The sequence below is a fragment of the Ctenopharyngodon idella genome, chromosome 22 (genome assembly GCF_019924925.1).
Source record: "Ctenopharyngodon idella isolate HZGC_01 chromosome 22, HZGC01, whole genome shotgun sequence".
Lineage (NCBI taxonomy): Eukaryota > Metazoa > Chordata > Actinopteri > Cypriniformes > Xenocyprididae > Ctenopharyngodon > Ctenopharyngodon idella.
In genome coordinates, this window is record NC_067241.1 from 22,074,596 (window position 1) to 22,091,280 (window position 16,685).

Sequence of the window (16,685 nt, forward strand, 5' to 3'; positions counted from 1 at the left end):
AAATTCTGAGGTACTTAATAGCCCTCCTTGTCACAGGGACTGGTTGTCCCCCACAAACATAAACTAACACAAACAATTACTTCAAAATGTACTATTGCACATCATGTATTATCATTGTTATTATTATTAACACCACCATTATTGTTGTTGATATTATCATTATTTGTAGTATTATTATTCGTGATTTTAGTTTTATTTATTTTATTTAGTATGAAATATTTAATTTCCCCGGGAAAGTAAAATATGTAGCTCGGGGTGACAAACATCTCACTAATCAGATCGCATAAACTCTCTCTGTTACTGATACTAACGTGAACGTTCATAAACTTTCCACCAATCAGAGCGCAGAATCGCATTCCCTGTACGGCCAGGAGCCAATCGGAACGCAGTGCCCCTCTCCTGTACGGACAGTAACATGGAAGATCAGACTGGACTGAGATTTACAAACACGGCGAGCTGAGAACATCAAACCAGCCCCTAACCGTGTGTCCGAGCGCGTTTCCTCTGTCTTGTTCCGAAGAAAGGCGTCTTTCTGAAGTAATGAGAATGTTGGGCATGTACGTGCCGGACAGATTCGTGCTGAAGTCCTCTAAAGTTCAGGACGGGATGGGGCTGTACACTTCCAGAGCAGTCAAGAAGGTTCGTGTGTATAAAACAAACCTCAGCATGAGAGATAAAGTGGTAACTTCTGGAAAAATGCTTCTTTTATCAATATCTTCACTTTGCTCATAGTGTATGAAGTATAAACGCCTGGTTTTAGCTGCATTCCTCTGTGTATATGTGCTTACGTGTGCTGCCACGTCCCTTACAAACAATCACCATGGTAACCATCGTTTCCGCCAAAAAATCACCATGCCAGCCACCGTTTCCGCCATAAATTTACTATAGTTATTGTTGTTAATACAGTACAGTCACGGTTACGTGATATTAGCCTCCTCTACCATTTAAAGTAAATGAAACTAATACCAGAAATAGTTTTTACACTGTTAGAAAGAGATTTGATATTAAGTTATTATGACTTTCCAGCAAAAGCAATAAATATAGTTACTATGGTATTTGGCTGTGACTGTGTTTACTGTGGTAATTGTCTGTAAGGGGTCTATATCTGTTTACAAGACTTTTACCCTCTTTTACCCTCTGCAGCTAAAAGATGAAATGTGTGAACATCGCAAAACCTGCAAGATCATATTTCACACCAACCAAAGAAAATACACTAAACTTTGAATGAATGATATGGCCCATATGTATATATATATATATATATATATATATATATATATATATATATATATATATATATATAGATATATGTATATATGGGCCATTCTACAGAATTGGTTCAAAGTTGGAGTTGGAAACGTCTTGAAAAAAAATGTATTTTTCCACAAATTTTGTATGCAAATTGTATAATATCCAAGGTACACATTTCTAGTAATTGTGCAGTTAATTTTCATATTGTATTTTCAGAAAGTTTTGGAATATTTTTCCTCTCCCCAAATTTGTCACTACCGAAACACAATAATAAATAATTTAATAAGAACGGTTACGTTGACCTTGTAAATATATTTTTTTGCAATTTTTTAAAAAACGTTTTCACAGGTAAATTGATAACAATTACAATTTTAACAATATTTCAAGTGTAATTTATGAGATTTGTTGTATTTTGAATCCAATCTTTCTTTGTCAAAGGCATAAAGTTTGTCATACTGATTTCAAAGTGAAGGATTCATTAGTTTGAATATACATTGAATTAAACACTACAATAACATCTTAGTTGATAATTCAATATACTTTATTTTTGACAAAACATCCCATGTATAGGTCGTGACTTCACATTTCGGTAGTGACAGTAATGTGTTGGTAGTGACCACATCACACTACAAAACATTAACTCATACTAAAACACTACTAAACCAAATTAAAATACTAATGTGAAGTCTCTTTGTAATTAATTTTTGTTTATTTCCCCCAAATAAATGATTATGTGTTTCCTTTTCTCACTACCTAAACTTCACCACATGTTTTGGCCGTGACTGTTTTGGTAGTGACAATTTTAGACACTTTAGAGCCTAGCTCAAAGATGCTAATCAGCACATGGTTAGCTAGCACTGTTCTGAACATTTGTACACACATAAAATCCAAATTTTATGGAATAACACCCAAAAAAGTTTGCTTAATTGCAGAAAAAAAGGTATTTGGTAGTGATGTTCCTTAAAGTTACACACAGATTTTCAGACTTTTGAACACATTTAACTCAAAATAATGGTACCTATCTACAATGAAAGAGAGGCTATGAGAGGGAGGGACACAGGAATATTTCCTGATCAAAAATGTAGAAGTGTGGTTAAAATCAGTCTCAGCCAATGGACTAAAACATACACTGTTTCGGTAGTGACATGAAAATGTGAAGTTTCATGATTTAAAAAAAAATAAAAAATATATAAAATAAATATTTTTTACATTTTTTTTTTACACAGTACATGCAAAATTATAATCATGTACTTCACATGTACTTTAGTATGTTAGTCAACACATCAAAATAAGAGCACTTCATTAAAATATGACAAAAGATTATTAAAACAATGATTTAAAATGTACTTTCAAGTAAAACGTTTTATTTGATATTATTACAAAGTGCAAAAAGTCTTAAGAAACAGTCATGAAAGTATGCTCTCTTTAATTTTATATTATCTGCAAGTACAGTTTTTTCTTTAAACATATAACTTTTAAGATATGAGGTACACTACAAGTGGACATTCACTACACTGAAGCACACTTCTTTTTCACAAGGCTATGTACGAAACATGAAATATAACCTGTACATTTCTTCATGAGTTTCAACCATGTATCTCCTGTTCCATTTTCTTTGATTGTTTTGATTTTTCGATTTGCCAGATTTTAATTGGGTCAAATCACCAAAAGCATTGAAAACATCTACACAAGCTTTAGGAAATGCCATCTCAAGACTTCAGACCATTTTTGTATTCATATTGCATGTTCTGAAACTGTATTCTGAGATGCATCTTTTTACACCCTGTTTCCACCTGGTATTAAGATGTCAACTCAAGTCATCTTCATATATATAGCGCTTTTCACAATACAGATTGTTTCAAAGCAGCTTCACAGTGATAATAGGAAAATTAATTGACAGAGATTGTTTTGGCTTTACAGCAGCTCTAAGAAAATATTATTATCGAGCTAAAGTAGGTTTTGATTGAATCACTTCCGTTGTAAAAATTGTTAATTATTAACTTAGGGGCCGCTTAAATGACACCTTTCCCACTGAAAACCGAATACCTTTAATGCATTCTTGCCGTTCATTTACGTGTTTAATCTATAGGTTTGCACATTTGAATGTGTATGTGCTCAGATGCTTGGTCTTTTTTACAAAGTGATATTGCCAAACTACTTGTCTGGTCCGCATAATACAGAAAAATTTGGTGTGTCCGTGGATCTATGCGGACTGGAATCATTTTGATAATGTTTTATCTATACATAGGGAAAGGAAAGGGAAGGAGGCCTTTGCAGGGGATAGTTAGTTGACACTTCAGAGATGCGTTTTCGTCGTGTCTAGGCGCAGGTCCTTCATCTCATCTGGATATGGCCTGGCTCTGACAGACTACGGCAAACCTCGGGATAAACATAGAGAGACTAATATTAGTGTAGACGCCATTCTTCTTATGATGTAGCGAGTACATCAGGTGTTATGGGAAGTGTTTCCGGTTCCGGCTGACCTAATTTATGCAGCCTAACAATTTACATGATTTAAATTATAGAAGTAGATAGTGTGTTATGTGTATGCCAGGTTAAAGAGATGTTTTTAGTCTAGATTTAAACTGACGGAGTGTGTCAGCTTCCTGAACAATGCTAGGAAGACTGTTCCAAAGTTTAGGTGCTAAAAAGGAAAAGGATCTACCACCTGTGTTTGATTTTGATATTCTAGGTATTATCAACTCACCTAAATTCTGAGATCGCAATAGACATGAAGGACTATAATGCATTAAGAGCTCACTCAGGTACTGGGGAGCTAAACCATTTAGTGCTTTGTAAGTAATTAGCAAGATTTTTAAATCTGTACAATGTTTAATAGGGAGCCAATGCAGTGTTGACAGAACCGGGCATACTTCCTGGTTCTAGTAAGAACTCTAGCTGCTGCGTTTTGGACCAGCTGTAGTTTGTTTATCAGACGAGCAGGGCAACCACCCAGTAGAGCGTTACAGTAATCTAACCTTGAGGTCATGAACGCATGAACTAACTGTTCCGCGTTTTTCATTGAGTGCATATGTCGTATTTTAGATATATTTTTAAGATGGAAGAATGCGGTTTTACAGATGCTAGAAATGTGGCTTTCAAATGAAAGATTGGTATCAATGAGCACATCCAGGTTCCTAACTGACAACGAAGACTTAACAGAGCAGCCATCAAGTGTTAGACAGGATTCTAGGTTATTATGTGCAGAAGTTTTTGGTCCAATAATTAGAATCTCTGTTTTTTCTGAATTTAGTAGTAGGAAATTACTAGTCATCCAATTTTTTTATATCAGCTATGCATTCTGTTAATTTTATTAATTGGTAAGTTTCGTCAGGGCGCGAAGAAATATAGAGCTGAGTATCATCAGCGTAACAGTGAAAATTAACGCCATGCTTCCTAATGATATCTCCCAAGGGTAGCATGTACAGAGTGAAAAGCAACTCTCCTAGTACTGAGCCTTGCGGTACTCCATATTGAACTTGTGATCGATATGACATCTCTTCGTTTACTACTATGAACTGATAACAGTCAGATAAGTATGATTTGAACCATGACAATGCAATTCCACTAATGCCAACATAATTATCGGGTCTATTCAGAAGAATATTATGATCGATATTGTCAAAAGCAGCACTGAGATCTAGTAACACTAATAGATACAACCACGATCTGATGATAAGAGCAAATCATTTGTAACTCTAATGAGAGCAGTCTCAGTACTATGGTACGGTCTAAATCCTGACTGGAAATCTGCACAGATACCATTTCTTTCCAAGAAGGAACGTAGTTGTGACGATACTGCCTTTTCTAGTATTTTTGACAGAAAAGATTCGAGATCGGCCTGTAATTGACTCTCTATGATCAAGTTGTGGTTTTTTAATAAGAGGTTTAATAATAGCCAGCTTAAAAGTTTTCGGTACGTATCTTAGTAATAAAGATGAATTAACGATATTAAGAAGAGGATCTATGACCTCTGGAAGCATCTCTTTTAATAGCTTAGTCGGTATAGGGTCTAACATACATGTTGTTGATTTTGATGATTTAACAAGTTTAGACAATTCTTCCTTTCCTATAGCAACGAATGAATGGAATTTTTCCTTCATTCGCTGCTATAGGAGAGGAAGAACTGTGTAAACTTGTTAGACAAAATGTGTTTTGGTCGATCGGATCACAAGTTGATGACACTAAATACAGGTGTAAATGGGGTGTAAAACTAAAGCTGATGCTCTCCGTATGTTTTTCTGTCATCTCCGGTCTCATTCATATGTAAATTTTGTGAGCTTATTTCATCCTTTAGATCGAAAGATCTGGAAAAAAATCCCCATACATTTACCCACCCATAGACCCTCCCCTCGAAGAAATCATGACAGAAGTGGTTGAAAGTGGGCGAAAGAGACGGATTAAAATACGAGGTGTAAACGGGAATGTGTCTCCCTCGTATACTTCTGATTCGATCGACCAAAACGCATCTCAGTACCAGGTGGAAACAGGGCATTTGAGACTTGTTTGCTTTGTTCCGAAACAGGAAACTTGATTTGTTACAATGTTGCATTTTCTTCTTGGTTCAATTCAGTCTCAAAATATATGTCATAAAAGCTGATTTGTATCTTTAGGTTCATTGGTCGAAGTGACACTGTGAATTCTAAGTGAAACAGGGCTAAATGTATCGTTTTCTTTTTTGTCCGGACCAATAGAGAACCGAAGTACAAGTGTGAACACAGCCTAAATGTGTGACGCTCTGAGTTGATCATGTTCAGATCCCACACAGACTGCTGGATGTGACATCAAAGCCCAATCCTACAACACACTCTCACACACTCTTGCTCTTCTTTCACAGGGCGAGAAATTTGGGCCGTTTGCAGGTGAAAAGCGGATGCTGAGTGACTTGGATGAAAGCATGGATCCACGACTGATGTGGGAGGTGGGTGACTAGACTCAACAATGATTCCATTGCTTTACCCACAATGCATTTGCTATGTGTCGCCACAAAGCTTTTTGTTTTTGTGTCACTTGGGAGCACTTCAAAGGCAACTCATATCTGATAAAACTTCTTTAAAATGCTAGATGCTAGTTTATGTCTTGGCTGTTTTATGACTGTGTAACATTGATGTTCTTCTGAAGAGAATGTGAGTGGTTGCACAAAACTCACCGCGACCATGCTAGGCTGCTGGGAGTTGTTGTTAAGAGGGTGATATTCAGTTGCTAAGGTGTCCTGAGTGGTTTTAAATGTGCTGATGTATGGTTTGCTAGGTAGTAGCTAGTAGTAGCTAATAAGTGTGCTTAATTGTACTGATTGTGCACTTGTCGTGCTTTAAAGAAATACACTTATTTTGATGTGTTGACTAACATACTAAAGCACATGTAAAGTACTTTATTAGGGCCCGAGCACTGATGGTGTGAGAACCCTATTGTAATTGCTCAGACAATTCTTCTTCTCCAAAATGAATCACATTTTTGAGGGCCCAAACATGCTCGAAAACTCATGAAACTTTGCACACGCATCAGAAGTGGTGCAAATTTAAGTCTGATATATAATATATATTAGATATAATATATATTGTCCTTTCTGTTTCCGTTTGCACGTTTACAGTAAAACACATCAATGCCACTTTTTTCATTCTTGAAGTGAACTTTTTGCCTGTATGGTGATTAGATTCACTGTTTTGGACTGCCGCCCTGAACTTGAGAATGTGCAACGTCTGGTGTGAGGCATACAGCGCTTCATCCATAGTGTGCATGCAGAGAGCGCACAAATAGGCCTGCTGTTCTTGAGCTTGAACGAACAAATACACATAAAAGTATGGCCAAAGTTGGAATCGAGAATTGTTATTGAAAGAAAGCCTAAAATATAGCTTGACTAAGTGATCTAACTCTGTCATGTCCTCTATCAGCAGTGACTGATTGAATGCGTGTTTATTCTCAATATTTTATTTCGACTTTTTCTCAGAATTTAATGTTTTTATTTTCGACATTGTATTTTTACTTTTTTTTCTAGAAATTTAACGAGTGTCAATAGTATCGTTGTGCAACCGACAGAAACATATAAACAAATCAGAAAGTTTGAATGCTTTCAGTTCTTTTTTATGGTCACTGTAATACATATTTTGTTATTTTGATTAGATAATCATCAAGTGTTCTAAAATAGAAGGAAATGAAGTGTGAGAGTACACAATTTACATGTGTCTAATTTCAATGCTATGGTGTTTGTGTTGATATTTAAAAATGGCCATCTTTAAGCATGACTGTTTGGATTTATATGAAATGGAAACACTTTACAATAAGAGTCCGTCTGTAACACTAAGGTTAATAAAAGATTCATTGTTAATTTCAACATTTACTAATACATTTTTACATTTTAAAGTTGTATCTCTTAACATTAGTCAGTGCACTATGAATGATCAAGATATAATTAATATATGAATTATTTTTTATGTTTAAAAATACAGTACTTTGTCATGGTTCAGCACTGTTTTTCAATTTTTGTAATAAAGTTCAACACCATTTTATGTGTTATGTTTGTTTTCATTCAGTATCCATTAATCCTCAATTCTCTCCTTTGTTTTAAATCTATGGGATGTTTTCACCCATTTTACTGGCAATGGCAAGTGTTCACCAGACAAAAAACTCCTCTCATCATCATGTCACATGAATTGAGGTATTGATGTCTGTAGCACGAACAGTGTGGGATGCATTACACACCAAAGTTTAATACTTTGGGTAAGAGATTTACTCAGATCACTAAGTGATGTTTGTCAAACAGAGATCTTTGAGGTCTGACTGAATTTTAACCGTCTTGGAGAAGTTGTTGCCCCTCTTGTTCAGACAGACGCATCACTGCTCATCTCCAGGCAACCATTAATTGGACGAGACATGCCAGCATGAACTCGACTCACACTGACTCTCCCAGGCCAGACAGAACTACGGGAACAAGACGCGCCTCCCAGTGCATGCCGTATCTAATATCCCATCAAATATCTGCTCTTGAAACATTTGAGTTTATTTTCAGCTGCATTAAAGTTTTAATTATAGTGCAGATCAGGTCGTGTTCAGCCACATTAGAGCTGTGATTTACTGATCTGCCTGCCCTGATGACACTTTTCTGCCCAAAGTATAGTGAGCCTAACTCTTAAATTACACACTTGTGCATATAATTATTATGATATATCATGTTAGTATGCAATCCTTCACTGTGCCGCTCTTTCATGCTGCTCGTGTGTTATGATGCAGGCAATTTCAGGGAATTTACCTTTCAAGATTAGTCAGAATAAGTCGCTATTAGCTGGCGTTTAACTACGTTAAGACCGAGAAATGTCTCAAAATAATAATTTGTATCCAAAAACAGTGGAATGTAGGTATTCATCAGATTTGGGTGAAGAGCATGCCTGTGGGAAGAGAGCGATGTTCCAGATTTAAGACCCCACTGGAGTTTTAGACATATATGAAGAAAACATGTCCTGTTTGAGAATATGATACAGTGGACACATGGCAGCTGGGCTGTTGCTACAGATGTTGAAAGAACTTGTGTACACTGCAGCAACAGATACTCTCCATTTAATACTGCTTTTTGTAAATTTGTTAGTAAAAAAAAAAAGTGCTTGATTGCTGTGTAGGTACGTCAAAATACATTGTCACTGGATAGACTTGTCGACCTGGTTGTATACATAAAGAATGTAATTGTACCTGCATGATAAGTAGGGATTTAATACTAAAATTCTGGCTGATTGTTTATGTTATGGCTAATAGGTGATAAATGGCAGATTCTTTCCAAAAAGCACAGTCTGCTCTGATTGGTCAGCTGGCCCAGTTTATTGTGATTGGTTAGAATGTGTGTCAGAAATGTAGCACCCTTTACCATAATAGGTTTTCAGCTCCCGAGGCTTAATGAGCTGCTGTAAACAGTATTATATATATATATAATATATGCCGTCAGTATTGGAAGCCTTTGTAGCGGAAAAAAAACCACAATCTCCACAAAACCAGCTGTTTTTTGAGGGCGGACCAAAGTAGCCAGTAGGTGGCCATTATGCAAATGTGTTACATGGTGGTGTAGCTATGTCACAGAAATAATGGCAGAACTACAAACGGGCCGTTTCAGGCAGGTGTTTCTCTGTTGAAGAGAAACTCCCTTTGGTGTGGACTTTGTGCTTTGTAACTGCAGATTGTTTGCATGTACGAACAGCTATATTACACACTAAAAGAAAAAGTAAAAATAAAAAAAATAAATAAAAAAAATTTAATATCTAATATCAACTTAATATATATATTAAAAAATCTAATATTGTGAGTTAACCTGTGTGTAACCTTTGAATATGTGTGCTTCTGCAGGTTCGAGGGAATAAAGGTGACGTGCTGTATATCCTGGATGCTAGTAACCCTCGTCATGCTAACTGGCTTCGCTTTGTTCATCAGGCCCCTTCACAGGATCAGAAGAACCTGGCCGCCATTCAGGTATGACAAGATGCCACAACCTGATAACCACAGAGATCTCTTTACACTGTCTCAAATACACTGTGTACTGCCTACTAAGGAACTTTATTTGAGTGACTTATTTGGAACACTCTACATACACAAAAAGTGTGTGCATCAAAGTATGTCAGTGTAAAGTCTTGACTCGTAATTGATTTCAGTAGAGTTGGACTCCACCTCTAAAGATGCAGTCACATTTACCATTGTTCGGCGAATTTTGTGAGCAAAATATAATAATTTCAATAAGAATCCACACTGGGAATTTTGTTTTGGGATTTTGTGATTGTGAATTTCACGTTAGGACGAAAGATTTCCCCATGTATTGTGAATTTTGCGTGAGGATGACGGTTCCCTTTCGAGGGAGCTCCATGTTGCGTCCAATGACTACGCTATGGGAAACACCTCAGCATGACTGCGTCTGAAGCATGTGTGCAACTATTCCAATTCTGATTGGCTCTATGTCACCCTGTGACATGTGACGACGTACTGCGGAAGCTATAAAGGATACCCAGGACAGCGTTAGTTTCTGTGTCTTTAGCAAGCCCTCTTTGAATAATGTCTGTCTTATTTGGTGTCTGTTTGTCCCATAAGGCTATATTTATCTACATTAGCTCTATAAAATGGAAAATAAGCAATTTAGATCTATGTGTGAGCTGCCTGGGAGTGGAGCTTGCACAGTCAGCTCTCGAGGGGACTGACTGTGCTCATTGTGATCAGCTACCGCTGAGAATGCTCCACTCCTGCCTGGCCCTCTTTGATGAGAGCGGTCAGGATGAAGCTTGCAAAGGACCTTGAAAGGGACGGTCCCGTCCCTTTCTCAGCTCTCAGCTGTGGGCTCCAGTGCTGTCACTTAGGATCCGAAAGTCTGCTCAGCGGCTTCTTCCATCTTGAGTGAAGGCCCGATGTTGACTTTATCTAGCTCTGAGAAGGTGGATATTGTCAGCATCAAGGCAGAGGATCTGGTGGAGGTTGTGACTCGTGCCGTGGCCAAATTTAACATTGATTGGCCAGCCGAGAAGCAGGAAGCACGGATTTCGTGATTGTGAATTTTGCGTGAGGATGAAAGATTTCTCTACGAAGATTTTGTGATTGTAAATTTTGCGTGAAAATGAAAGATTTCTCCACAAAGATTGCGTGATTGTGAATTTTGCGCAAGGACGAAAGATTTCCCCATGCAGATTTCATGACTGTGAATTTTACACTTGGATGAAAGATTTCCCCACGCAGATTTCATGATTGTGAATTTTGCATGAGGACAAAAGATTTCTCCACGAAGGTTTCGTGATTGTGAATTTTGCGTGAGGACAAAGGATTTCCTCACACAGATTTCGTGATTGTGAATTTCACATGAGGACGAAAGATTTCCCCACGCAGATTACGTGATTATGAATTTTGCGTGAGGATGAAAGATTTCTTCACGAAGATTTTGTAATTGTGAATTTTGCGTAAGGACGAAAGATTTCCCCACACAGATTTTGTGATTGTGAACTTTATGTGAGGACAAAAGATTTCTCCACGAAGATTTTGTGATTGTGAATTTTGCGTAAAGACGAAAGATTTCCCCACGCATATTTTGCAACGAGTTCAAGTTGGTCATGCGATTTCTTCGCATTGATTAAAAAAATTAGATTGAAATTTTTTTGTCTATATTTTTCATTATTAGTTTGTCATTTGTTACTCACTTCTGACATTTTAGATGGATTTTTCCACTAAGATTGCCTTTTCTGTGAAGAACACATGCGATGCAGCCTTCAAATTATAGAACGCCTGCCTTTTGCAACAGCCTTCGCATAAGGAGCACACCTGTGATTGCTTAAAATGCTGCCTACGTAGGGCACTCATTAGGCTTTAGACCAGAGTCACAGAGTGTGACAGCAGCTTTGCATAAGGCTTTGAAACACAAGCAGACAGCAGAGGGAATGAGATGGAGTGAGTTGTTTGTTATGTCTAGCGGTGCTGATGTGCGTTCTCAGTGCCAGAGATCTAAAAACACCAAAGAGTACGGAGATAAGAGAAGTGCAATGAGCCTTAGATGAATAACACACACACGCACACACAGACATGTGGGCATACACATGTAGGCATAAACATTTGAGGTGACATGAGTTGGATACGACAGTTGAGGAGCTACTAATAGTGCGATGACCTGGCAATCTCCAGTCAGTGTTAATGCACTTTTAGCACCTCAAATGCAATTATGAGAATAGTGCTGTGATTGCACAGTGATTTCACGATTCATCTCAACATGTCAAGATGGGATTCTTTTACGCTAAAACGTGCAATAGCTCACTGGAGAGATCACTGTAGAACTGATTGCAACAAAAACAGTGCGGTATGATTCCACAAGTTAGACGTGTTCCTAGGGTTGCATGATAATGGTTACACTGACAATTATGATTATTTTATTTATTTTTTTTGCATAGATGGATGCAGAATCATTTGTAAAAGCATCACAGGATTTGTGAATCAGTTTTTACCAGTTGTGGTCTCTGGTAAGTTTGAGATGTTGATGATCTGATGGCCATTACAGCCAAATCAAGAGAGCTGAGTCTGTGTTTCATCACAAATGACACCTCTCTCACCATCTCCCTGTGGATAAATCTGTGGCTGCATTTTTAACATAATGTACAGCAACTGTGCTTATTTCTGCATGACCTTTTAGGAAATGAAGGTCTGATAAAGCCATTAAACAGGGGTTCAAGTGTTTGCCCTTTGACCTTAATCAGGAAGCTCTGTTGATCTTACGCTTCCCCTCGTGTGAATGTTTGATTACTCCTCTCAGCAGCTCTCTGTTGTGTTGTCTGTTCAGTGTCAGCTGACACCTGGATCTTTGCTTTTCAACGTCTAATTCAGTTTATTCCATTTGTAATAAGACACATTTGATTTACACAATTGATGCTAGTAGTGTTTTTTTATATATTGAAAATGAACCTGTCAAACTTTGCTGACTGCTTTAACTCAAGTTAATAAAGTGTAGGCGTTCACTAACACGGGTTTCCTATGGTCATGGAAAACCTGGAAAAATAAGGTGATTTCAAAAGCCTGGAAATTAATACAAAAATGTTAAAAGTAATGGAAAAGTCATAATTTCTGAGCACACGTGGGCCACACAAAGCTGAATCCTTTGAGCTGCATTTATAACTGAGGGCATTTTTAATCTTACTGGACACATTTAATAGGGTCATTTAAATCTAACTTCAAGACGACTGACGTCTACAAATCGAATGTCTTTCTTTTCAAGATCACAGTAAAAAAAAAAAAAAAAAAATCCATATCCAGTAATCATCAGCAATTTAAAAATTCAAAAGGTATGTTACAGATTCTGATAAAGAAATTTGTCTGATACCAAGAGCTGATGTTTATGTTTGTTTGGTCATTCATACAGTTCCTACAGATTTTGAACTGAGGAGGTTTGTTGAAAAAATTTTTTTAAGATTACATTATTTTTTTTAGTCTTGTCAGAGGGAGAAAATGTCTGTCACAAAAATATCGTAGTCAAGCTGAGGCTATTATAACTTAATAATCCTAAACAAATATTTCAAATTTCACATTCTGTGGCGTTTGTCTACCCTGTTACATGACATATTTACAATGCAGTGTGTAACAGGGTGGACGTTTCAAGATAATAAAGGCCATTACTAGCTAAGAAAGAACAACATGCTAGCAGAAGATTAACAAGAAGAATTTTAGTAGATATTTAAAATCTGTTTTATAAAATAAACAAACATTTTCATGTCCAGTATAAACTTACACAACAGGGTGGACATGTTATGTTTTACGCTATTAGATAAGTCACCTAAAAACGAGGAACAGAGAGAAAAGTTTATAACAAATACTTTGTTCTTGGAGTTTCTTCCCTCTAAGGAAATTATGTCACATCTAGCATGTCATGTGATTTAGGGAATATGCTTAAGATTTTAAAGGGCAATTAGCACCAATGTAAAAGGGTGGACTGGAGTTTGAGGGACATAAACTAATTTAACGTTTTTTCACAGTAAAAAAAATAAATTGTCCAATCACAATCAAAATAATTTGTATTTTATGTCAAAGAGAAAAGTAAATATGTATGTATATTACTATAAAATTGCTAATTTGGAAATATATATGATCAGGGACATGGGAATTTGTCAAGTGCTTCAAAATGTTTTTTTTTTTTAATACATATTCTTAGGTGCTAAGTCTAATCATTATGAATTTATGTTCATTGGGGTACATCTATGCATGAAAGACCATGAAAGTTTATTAAAATTTTATGTGAAATATTCAATATTGTTTTATGGGGACAAAGAAACCACCAAACTAATGAATAGAAAGTTCAAAAGAACAGTTTTTTTTTTTTTTTTTTTTTAAATATAAATCTTTGTTACCAGTTTCGTGCATCCTTGAATGAAGTATCTGACACTCTTTCTTTTAACAGGATGGAGAAAATATCTTCTATCTTGCTGTTGATGACATCGAGACGGATACAGAGCTTCTGATTGGTTACCTGGACAGTGACATGGAGGAGGAAGAGGAGGACCTGAAGGAAGATCAGGACATCAAAGATGAAGATGAGACCAGTAAAGAGAGCAAACACCTCAGCACAGAAACAGGTGTGTGTTTACTGTCTCTCTAAAAAGGGTTTAATATAGCATTTAGTATAATATTAATTTAATATAAGTTATTCTTGTGTTTACTCTAGGTTTTTCAGCAAAGTTTTGATCATGTTGATAATTTAGAGGCCTTAGAAATTTGTGTATCAAATACGATAAAGATAAAGTAGGTTTTATAGGGCTAAACAAACATGATCAGTCATCAGTCAGATATTATAAAGATACACGTTTCTGCCTGAATTTTTCTAATCTACACTTTCAAAAATCAGACATTGAAATATTATTTGCAAGAAAAAAAAGATTTATTATTTATTATATAACAAAAATGTGCTTAATATTGTGCCTTGAATCCACTGCTCTCATTATGTTTTATGATTAATATGGCAGTTTCATATATGCCATTGCAAAACTCATATCAGTCGAGCAGTAGTTGATAGATGTGTGTGTGTGTGTGTGTGTAGATCTGGTGATTAAGAATGAAGATTACCCGTGTCTGCTGTGTGAGAGCAACTTCCCCAGTGAAGACGTGTTAGCGGAGCATCTTCAGAGTCTTCATCAGAGAGGAAGGACCGAGGACAAAGAGTTTAAATGTAGCTCCTGCGGGAAAGAGTTTCCTGTTAAACAGGCCCTGCAGCGCCAGTCAGTACCATACACACACTCGCACTCACAGTATACAGCATATCAGTGTCTCATAATGCTCACATCCTGTTTATTTGTAGTGTTCTTCACTGTACAGAGAGCTCAGCTTCATCAGAAGACCCTTCAAAAGTTCATCAGTGTGTCCTGTGTCACAGCAGCTTCTGTTCAGAGTCCAGGTACCGTACCATACCATACCAGCTATATGTCACCTGTTTCTATTCTACTGCGCAATGCCCACTTTTCACAATCCCTATATCCTGTTTCACTTGGAAATACATCACATTACAGGAGCAATATGGGTTGGAGACTGTTTTATGTTGATTTTAAAGTAAAATTGTGTTTGTGTGTGACAGTTTTGAGCAGCATAAAGAGGCGTGTAAAGGAGATGGTCGGTTCATCTGTAAGGCGGAGAGCTGTGGGAAGAGATTCAAGAGTAAAGACGCCCTGAAGAAACACAAAGCCAACGTCCACACAGGTTGGTCACACACACACACAGACTAGAGACTGAGGCGAGTGTGAAATTACCCGTCAGTAATGAGAGTCTAATCAGCGGCTGTTTAACATCTTCATTAATCTCTGGGTTTCTGATCCGCTCTTCATCCCCTCTGTCTGTCAGATAAACGTTCAGTGCTCCCTCCCTCTCTGCACTCATCTTTTCACCAGACTCTCAGAGCGTCTGTCTCTCTGCCAGAAGCACAGACATCTGAGAAAATTAGTCAAAGACCCCTAATCGCCTGATGAAAGGATGTTTTCAATATTATTGTCAGTATTTATAATTGGACAGTTTGACCACATGCAAGTGAATCAGTCATTTGCAAATGAATCCAAACTGTATAAAGCTGAACGATTTACTGAGTGCTTGTGGAAGTGCTTATAGCTACATAAATGATTGTGCGTGTTTTGGTATAATAAGAGCCTTTAAAGTTGACATGGAAAGCAGAATTTTTTTAATGTTTTGGTGTACTATGTAGACGTAAACATTGACAATGCAAACTCTCTCACTAGTCTTTTCTATTCTGGGCTGAAAATATTGGCTTTGAATCGGCTCCTCAAATGCGCTGAGGGATGTGATAGTGCCGTCACCATGTCAAGCTTTCAGAGTTCAAAAAAAAAAAAAAAAAAAAAAAAATTAAACAAGCTGGTACAAAACTAGATATCTATATTATTATTACTATATTATAATTAACACATTTTTCTAAGCTTTGCATGCCGACAACATGCAGCACATATTTAGTTGACGGACACCACCTTCTATTTATTTATTTTTTTACACTGTACAGCTACTCTAGACACTTTATTTTATTTTGTTCTCATTTGCAGTAAAAAAAAAAAAAAAAAAATTACAAATATAATTTGCGTGAATGGTTTGCTATGAATTAGGGGTTCGAGTGTGTAGTGCTGAAACTCTATTGTAATTGTTAAAACTTCCAAGGATCAGCGTTCTCCCCTAAAAGTGATCTGGCAGACCAAACCGTAAGTCGTAGAGACTTGAAACTTTGAGGGCTGGTAGTACTCACACCGTCTATAACGTCACCAAGGCTCGCCCTTGATCGGCCTGACGGGGGTGCTACAGCGGTCAAAAGTACAAAATGGCTCATAACTCCTGAACCGTAGGCTCAAGTGTCTTATACAGTATCCTTGGCTCAAGTCGGACAAGATGCATCATCGCCTGGTGAAATTTTTAGGTACTTTGGATTTTTTGAAAAACCTACTTTTGTGAACTAGTCCTAGTTTTTT

At 36.9% G+C, this 16,685-nt stretch overlaps 1 protein-coding gene across 1 annotated transcript in view; it reads left to right on the forward strand.

Moving 5' to 3' along the window:
• Positions 1–379: 379 nt before the first annotated feature.
• prdm5 (PR domain containing 5) overlaps positions 380–16,685 on the forward strand; it is a 70,106-nt gene continuing 53,800 nt past the window's right edge. The window contains exons 1-7 of the mRNA XM_051880696.1: positions 380–639; positions 6,089–6,172; positions 9,577–9,699; positions 14,135–14,309; positions 14,771–14,948; positions 15,029–15,124; positions 15,302–15,423. Coding sequence (XP_051736656.1) covers positions 541–639; positions 6,089–6,172; positions 9,577–9,699; positions 14,135–14,309; positions 14,771–14,948; positions 15,029–15,124; positions 15,302–15,423 — 877 coding nt within the window. The 5' untranslated portion in view covers positions 380–540. The remainder of the gene's footprint in view (positions 640–6,088; positions 6,173–9,576; positions 9,700–14,134; positions 14,310–14,770; positions 14,949–15,028; positions 15,125–15,301; positions 15,424–16,685) is intronic.